Source organism: Monodelphis domestica, chromosome 1 (genome assembly GCF_027887165.1).
Source record: "Monodelphis domestica isolate mMonDom1 chromosome 1, mMonDom1.pri, whole genome shotgun sequence".
NCBI classification, from domain to species: domain Eukaryota; kingdom Metazoa; phylum Chordata; class Mammalia; order Didelphimorphia; family Didelphidae; genus Monodelphis; species Monodelphis domestica.
In genome coordinates this window covers 469,826,170-469,834,984 of record NC_077227.1, presented here as the reverse complement: position 1 = coordinate 469,834,984, position 8,815 = coordinate 469,826,170, and the positions used below count along the sequence as shown (strand labels likewise).

General features: G+C 44.6%; 1 protein-coding gene across 5 annotated transcripts in view; it reads right to left on the bottom strand.

Moving 5' to 3' along the window:
• Positions 1–1,037: 1,037 nt before the first annotated feature.
• Positions 1,038–8,815, bottom strand: part of RXRA (retinoid X receptor alpha) — a 467,242-nt gene continuing 459,464 nt past the window's right edge. For all 5 annotated transcript variants that reach the window (XM_056812676.1, XM_007475259.3, XM_056812679.1 and 2 more), the window contains one exon: positions 1,038–8,423. In XM_056812676.1, the coding sequence (XP_056668654.1) occupies positions 8,276–8,423 (148 nt within the window). In that variant the 3' untranslated portion in view covers positions 1,038–8,275. The remainder of the gene's footprint in view (positions 8,424–8,815) is intronic.

Below are 8,815 nucleotides of genomic sequence, written 5' to 3'. Positions count from 1 at the left end.
AGCCAATACACAGTATTGACTCCAAGACGGAAAGTAAGGGTTTAAAAAAATTTTTTTTTTTTAAATAACAGTAACTTCCCATTCATATAGTATTTCTGCCTTTTACATGGCCACAGGCAAATCACTCATCTCTTTGGACTTCCATTTACTCACTGCCAAAATGGTTAATTGACATGTAAGGCCCCTTTCTAACTTGAAATCTATGCTAAATAAAACAACTATTATTCCTCCTCAAGAGATGAGGAAAATAAGAATCATAAAAGTGACTTACCCAAAGCCACATAATTAGTGCCAAATCGGGGTTTGAATCCAGACCTTCTAGCTCTAAGTCCAGCGTTCTTTCCCCACTGGACTCACATTCTTCCATACAAACCCTACCCCAGAGTGTACTCCCCTCCCCTTTTGAAAACCCTTCCCTCCTAGATTAGTGTCAGTTCTTAGGCAGAAGAGAGGCAACGGTAGGCAATTCGGTTGTGACTTGCCTGGTGCCACACCACCAGGACGTGCAGGTCCTCTTGGCACTCTATTGTGCTACCTAGCTGCCCCGAGTGTGTCCCCTTCTCCAGCCACATCCTAAGGTCTTCAAGGCCAAGGGCTCCATCTTTGCATCTCCCTCCAGTACAGAAGGCCAGTTAGGGGCCAGGACTTTCCCAAGGATAAGCATGGGCCAGAATTCCTCCCTTGGGTGATCAGCCTCTCCAGTGAGAAGTCTCTGTTCCCCAGGGCCTACCCTGGGCAGGTATTGCTATGGAAACCAGCTGTGGTACAGAGGCCACCTGACAGGTTGCTAAGCAGCACCAGGCAGGAGGCTGAAGTTGCCATTGGGTGACAGGAACCAGATAGGCACTTACTTTGCCTTTGGGAGCAATCGAAGCACAGGACTTCTCATTATCTATGGGGGAAAAAATTCCATTTTTCTTGCCTTAAATAGAAGACCCCCAACCTACCCTTCTTGCTTTCTCCCCCTACCGCCCCTTGGAGGACTGGTCAAATCCTGAGGCCAGGAGGATGGAGAAGAACGAGTCACAGGCAGTGTATATACGTAACAGATTTTATTACATTAAACAATAATAAGTTGATAGCAACAAGTTCAAGAGAAGTTCAACATAGGAGCTTTGATCCCTGCAGAAGCATGAGCAACACCTAAGGTGGGGCGGGGGGTAGCAACCTCCCTGGGGGGCTGGTCACCAGAGAACCCCCAATCCCACTGCCTTCCCTCCCTAGCCCCACTCTCTCCTGGGTGGGTGGGAGAAAAGAGGACCCAATTCATGACCCATGTGGTATCTGCCTCGATAACAAGAGAAAGGAGAAGGGGGTGAAAAGAGGAGGGGATAAAGGCCATTTGATTTTCTTGAGTATAGCAACAAATTTATTCATTTGCTGGGAGTCAAGTGGAGTCCAAAATGTCAGCCCTCAGCCACCCTCATCTCTGAGATCCTCTCCAGCCCCTTCCTGATTGGGGAGGAAAAGGTGTCCCAAAGCCTTCGTGAGGTCCTGTCTTTCTCTTTTCCTGCTCATTTCTGGCCTTAGGACAGAGGGCCAAGAAGTGCTGAGGCTGGTCTCTGGTTGTCAACTAACCCTCTGCAAATTTCTCTTTATCCCTTCCACCTCGCTGGCATATAAGCCAGGCAGACTCAACACCAGGACGGTAGTGATGTTCCAGCCTCCGGAGCGGCTGCTAGCAGCATGCCCTTCTTCTCCCTCCACAATGTTTGCTGGTTCGTTGTTCTGGGCTTAACCTATTGCAGGGACCAAAAGGAAGCCACAGGTCTGAAGTTCCCATCTCTCTCCTCTCCCCCACATCCCCAACTTTCTAGTCTTCAGAACAGAAGAAGGCCGTCCTTTTCTCATGCCCAACAGCTTAGCAGTCTGTTCTGTGAACCAAGCCCGAGTTAGTTACATTCAAGGCCACTCCTTGCGGCCCCTGTTCCTCATTTCACAGAGGGGATGATCTGAGGCGTTGTCCGGCCCAGACTAGAGCTAGGGGTGGGGCGGGCAGGAGTGGGGATTTGGGCAGTTAAGGACAGGAGAGTCTGTTTACTCCCATTCTCTCAGAACTCACAGTACCTGCCACTTGGGCTCAGGCATCCCCCAGGGGATCCTGAGGCAGCCCCCAGCTCTCAGACAGCTTGGAGACAAAAAGCATTTATCACATGAGATGGAGCCAGATGGTGGCTATTATTAACCTGTTATTAACTGAGCAGTTATATTACATCATTTATTTTGAGGTTCTACAGAGGAAACCAAATGCTACTACATATTTAGCCTGCTCTAAAGTGACTCACCGGCTTATGAATTGCCCGGCACCATGGATGTAGCAAGACACCAACCCACAAGTGTCCTCCAGCCCCATGCCAAGCTGGCTGAACAGAGATGTTACAGGATGCTCTCTTCCCAATTCCTTTGACATCCACTAACATTTGGCCCTGGACTCACTCTGTTTATCATCTTTCTTAAGAACTTTTGGAGTTGAACCAATTCAGGGAGAAGGAAGAGGGGGAAGGAAATAAAAGGACAAAGAATAAGAGGAGGCAGAGATAGGTTCCAGCTTAATGAAAAATTCACCCCCAGATGTTTGGGATATGAATATCACAAGGTCCTCATTGATCTAGAAGGCAAAAATCAAACAAATGGGGGGGGGGGGGTGAAACACTGCTAAATGCTGCATGGGCCCATGGGGAAACCAGAAGTCAGTGTATGTCAGTTTCATGACTCACTGCCCCCCCACTGCCCACTTGGTAAGCAAAATGGATGTCAATGCTTTTTGTATTCTCCTGGGAAATGTTTGATGACAGCATGAGACTCCAGAGTTCAAGAGGGTACTGAATGCACCCACTCCCTTCAACAGTAACTCTCTCTCTCTCTCTCTCTCTCTCTCTCTCTCTCTCTCTCTCTCTCTCTCTCTCTCTCTCTCTCTCTCTCTCTCTCTCTCTCTCTCTCTCTCTTTCTCTCTCCACTGCCACCCATTTTCCACAGGCTCTGTGGGTTGGAGCCAAGGGAGGAAGCTATCAACCATTAGAACCCATACTCACAACATTTGGACTCAAGCAGGCCATAGGATGGAACTTGGTTAGCAGGAGGCCTTGCTTGGGAACAGTGGAGAGCTTCAGGAAGCTCTGCAAACCGGAGTTCATCAAAGTACTGTTTCAACCTCTGACTAAAGCATACCCACACAGAACAAGAGTTTGAACTGTATGATAGTTTAAAATGATCAGATTTTCTTTGTTTCTGCTTTTTCTCCCCCTTGGATTTTTTTTTTTTTGGACAGTTCTAAGCCCACTGTTCAACAAAGTCTATCCCACTGTTCATCAAAATCCTAGTATTTGCAGCAGTGATTCTCGAGTGACCAATGCTATGTGGACGGGATTTCACAGTAAAACAGAGCTGCAAGACTGCTAGGCTATTCAACAAAAATGGGACAAGACTTACAAAAGAAGTCAAAGGGGGAAGGGGGAGAGAAAAACCTTGGAAGTTTCATTCCAGAAACAAAAATAACAATAATAAAATAAAATAAAAATATTTCTGAAGAGTTTGAATATAAAGCCTTTAAACACTTTCGGAAGATTTCCCTCCCTCTTTTCCGTTCTCCATCTCCAAGTCAGAACGTTTACCAAGAAAGTGTGTACAATAATCTCTAGAAGCGAAACAAAACAACTCCCTCCCCCCTCCCCAAACACATTATCCAAGTATACACGAGGGATAAAATTACATTTGTACAAAAATAGATTTTTTTTTAACCTAGTGATGCTTTAGACATTTTTCTTATCTCTTTGTTTACTCGTCGTTCTTTCTAGACATTTAGCTACGTATTTGTCATAGCTAAGGCATTGCCAAAGAGGGGGACTGCTAAAGCTGTTACCCGACAGCATCTTAAAATAGATGCATCTCCTCATCTTGAGATAGTCATTCGAACCCGGATTTCACCAAAGGAGGGGTCCTTATGTACTTGCTTACATGAAGCAAATTTACAGGAAAACAGAAAAAAGAAACTGATTAAAAATAAACACAAAACATTTGTAATTGCTACAGGCATAATATATGTATATGTGAGTGGGGATATATATACAGTGTATATATCTACAGTACATACATGTATACACGCACACACACATATGTATCAACTTAAAATAAATCATGCACCTTATTCATTCAGTGATGGGGACAACATCAGCTGATTATCCACTGCTTTGCAAATTCTGCCCAGGCATTTTTGGAGGCCATTGAGACGATGGTTGCACAGAGAGCTTCCCTATCACCTGTGGACCCAAGATTGTGATGGAAAATACCAGGGCAGATCTCCCCCCAAACCTTGGGAGGAACTATTGTGCCACAGGTCAACCGCAGAGGCTCTTCCGAAATGCCTTGCCTTGAATAATGGTGTGTGTGAGCCAACTTTTCAGAAGAAGTCTTCTTCACCTCTGGGCAGGCCTTAACAGGCCCACTCAACTGGGCTAATAGGGTGGTGACAGCGCCACTGGCCATGGGGTAAATACTCTGCAGCAACCACCAGATAAGCCAGCTTCCAAGGAAAAATCTGACTTAAGAGGGGGGCGTTATGATCCAGCATGGTAGAGGCAAATATGGAATTCTGGCTTTTCTGCCCCAGTGGTTTTAGCAAGTGGCATTTCCTCAGTGCTCCATCAGCATAAGATTTTATAGAGACACTGCCCAGAAGTCAAAGTGCACAAATGAATAAGGCTCACTCCTGGGGCAACTGCAACCTGTATCATGATCATGAACAGTCCATGTGTTTCTTCAGGCCATGTCCCCTCTCCCGGCTTTGCTGATGATGGGACCCCAACTGGAGCCAGATAGGTAGGAAAAGGAAGAGGCTATAGGACCGGACAGCCAAGGCTGCTGAGCGTAAATACCTGTTGTCAACTGCTCAAAACTCCATTTTTGCCTTAGTTACTTGTTTTTTCCCCCCAGGTCAGAAGAAAATGGACAGAACAGGAATATGGGGGCAAAGGGTGGCTAACAAGCTGATGTTAGTGCTATCTTTAGAAAATTAAAGATTGTCCCACCAAAAAATAATAATAATAATTACAAAAAATCACCTTAATTGAACCAGATTTTTGTGAGAATACTAAATGTCTGGTTAAATAAAAGTCCTAACTCTCTATTGAATAATGTGCCATTTTACCCAAATATCACCTCTCCAAACAAGCAGTATTATATTTATAATAATAACAATAATAATAATGATAAGAGGGGAAAAAAGCCAGAGTTTAAGGAAATAACAAATTAATGAGTCAAATAAAACCTTATTATGGATTCATGCAAATGGGGTGGTATATTTAAGGCTACAGTGACCTAATCAGATTTCCTGGGGAGGGTAAGAGGAGAAAACAGAGAATCTGTGCTATGCTTGGGTACTGACCCCAGACACCTAATATCCCTTACGACTATGAGGGCAAGTTCTCAGAGATATGTTAAATCCAAGGCTCTTCCCAAATGAGTCTGAGTCCGTATTAATCCCAGACTTTTCATAGCTAGGACCCATAAGCCCGTGTAACTTATGACAAATTGCAAAGGCCCTAGGAAAACTGGAGACAAGGTCCAGTCATTCCAGCTTCTTTTTTTCCTTGCCAACAAGTTCAGCATCATCTTTCTCTACAGAATTTTCCAGAAAGACCTCCCAGAGAAAGGTACAAAGAGTAAGTGGGAAATGCAAGTGATGGACACTGTCTCACCTCAGCCAGAACAAGACTGATGTTTAAGGGCAATTACTAGCTATTGGTAGGAGCTAGGGGAAAGAGTAGAAGACATTTTTTTAATTTCTCATCTAAATTCTCAAAATTAAAGTCAGTTAAGCCTTTCAGAAACCCCTTTTTGTTGGGAAAAATAAATCAATGCAGGCACCTCATCCTTGGCTCTGAGCAAATGCTCTGAATGAATGTTCATTTCCTTCCCCTACTTCAGTGTTCCCAGCCTGGCTTTCCTCTAGTCCTTTTCTCATCATTTCTTTCTGATGAAGCACCTGTTGACTGGAAATACTCCAGCTCCAGTGAGAAACATGGGAAGGCTGAGCATGGAAAAAGAAAGTACTGAAGAAATAGGCCAAATTCAAGCTAGACGTGTCTATCTAGAGAGACAGGAAGAAACTCCTAGTATCTGGGCTGGAACTTCAAGTCACCTGATGATAATAAAAGCACTAGGTTTGGGGAATCTGAAAAGAGCTGAAGAATTAGGATCACCATTAGGCAATAATCTTAAGGAGAAAGATTTGTGGCTCCAAGATAGAACTTCTTCACAATCAGCTGTCTGACAATGGAATGGGCTACCCCAAGAAATAGTGAGCCCTCATTACCCAGGGGACTCAAGATGAGGTTGAATGACTGTCTCATCAGAGATCTCAGAGAAGGGATGGCATTGTTAAATGGAACCAATGATATCTAATGCCCCTCTCCAAAGCCAAGACAGAGTCTAAGAGACTTCCATGAGAATAAAAAGCCTCAACAAATCCGAGAAAAGAAATCTAATGGAGTATGGTCATCAAGAAACTTGGTGCTTTTCAGGCTGCCTTCAGAGCAACCAACACTCTTTCCTAACCCATAACCTAGTGGAGCAGCAGATATAAAGCTTTAGATTTCACCAAAGATACTCATTTTTCAAGATGAGCAAGCAGATTCTTACTGATGATGTGAAGACATTCTAAGCAGGTGACCCGGGGGACTCTTCTGTTTTCTTGGATGGTCTTTTACTGCCCCTATTGTGAGGTAGACTCACAAGTGTACTTGTGATTTAACTCTTTTTTTGACTCAAATCTTGATACCCTCTCAATAATGGAAAATTAAATATAGATGTTTTAGAGATGGAAGTGACTCAAGGAACAGACGGTGGCTCATTGACACCCCTCAATTAGAGCCACCCAGTTATTGTGTGTGTGTGTGTGTGTGTGTGTGTGTGTGTGTGTGTGTGTTAGAGTTCAATGCTGTCTACAATACATCTGGAATGGCCAGCTTTCTTCCAAGAGGCTACTTGAAGGGCTAAATGATGACCCTAAGACAGCCAAACCTAGGAAATCCAAGTCCTCAAGACACTTTAGTGGCTAATCTCAGCCAACTTTAAGAGCCCTCAATAGTTGAAAAAAATTTTAGGAAACAAGAAAAAAGGCCAAAACCCTGGGGTAAGATTGACCTTGGTCAAGTGTGAGTACATGTGTGGGTGTGAAGGGCTTGGAACCCAGACCAAGTAGGAGAAATTGGAAAGTTAAGAGGAGGAGGGAAGAAGGGGATGGAGGAAGGATATCTGAGTCACTATAGCCTTAAAGAAACATTTTTTCCCCAAAACCAAAATAAAAAAATCTGTGCATTGAAATTGGCTCATGTTTTGATTGGCTCTGGTGCTGAGATAATAGCTTGTTATCTTTGGAAAAATGGTGCATGCACTCTCTCTCTCTCTGAGTGAAGGATAATTGTGGTGTCGAGTGGCCATCACCAAAAACACCTCCTCTAGTCTTCTCAGGGATGGGTGAAGGGAGCTGCCAGCAGGGACACATTTTGAGGCCAGGCAGAGACCATTTACTGTGAAAGCCTGGCCCCCAACTCCTTTTTCCCCTCCCTCCTCTTTTCCAAGGATGACAATGCTCTGTGCAAGACATGAGAGTTAGCTGGGTACCGACACTGTCAAGGTCACCAATACTGAGAGAAGATGTCCTCTTTTTGAAGAAGGCAATAATGGATAATTAAAAATAAAAGTACAAAAAAAAAGGAGCAGGTGATTTGGAAAAACAAACAGCAAGAATAAGACAATCCCCTTGCTTCCCCATAAGATTCTCCCAAAAAGCCACTGTGACCAGTGAAGCCCCATGGATTTAGCTCCTTCTCTCCTTTGTCCTCCAACTCCATCTCCAGAAGCCCCTCCCATATCCCCATAAGAGCAAAACTCAATGGAGAAAAGGGTGGCAGCCAACAGGGGACATGACTGAACCAAGCAGGAGGGCCTTGGAAAGGGTTAGGATTTAGTTGAATTTTAAACTGTTTCTCTCCATTTTGTTGTCCTGATTCCACTGCCTTTCATCCAAGAAAAGTAATTTAAAAGAAGTAATAATAACAATAAATTTCTTAGGTGCAGCAGTGAGCCAACCAGCCCAAAGGGCAAAAGGCGGCACGGAGATGGGGACCAAGGCGAGGATACAGGATGTCATCCAGGCTGAGAAGAACAGAACAAAAGATGTTTCTGGCATCAGCAGAGAGGTTGGGAGAGGGGACTTGAGGTGGGGGCTGCCTCCCACTGGACAGAAAAGGACTGACCCTACGGGGTGAGGTTTGGTCTATGTCATTTGGTGGGGAGCCTCCAACATCTCCATCAGGAAGGTGTCAATGGGTGTATCTCCTATGAGCTTGAAGAAGAAGAGGTGCTCCAGGCATTTCAGGCCAATGGACCGGAGAGCAGGGAGCCGGAGCAAGAGCTTGGCGAACCTGGAGACAGGGAACACACTGGGAGTTATGACGAGAGGCAAATGGTAATGGTTAACACAAATGCAAAACCTTTCTGACCCAGTGGGGATTTAAAGATCCAAGCTGAACTCCTAATTTTGTAATTGCAGACACTGAGATTCATAAAGGGGAAGGGACTTGCCCCAAGTCATACAACTAGGAAAGGGAAGACCCAGGTTCTTTTATTCCAAATCCAATGCCACCTCCACTATAGCACCCAAAGTGGCTTTTAAGCTAGATCGAGAAAACGAATCCCCCCAAACCAAAGCAGTCTAACCAAACCAGAACTTCCCAGAGGAATGCCTCTCAAAGTAGCCTGAGTGGGATTGAATGAAGTCATGCATCTTAAGAAAGTTCTATAGGGATAGGATTAG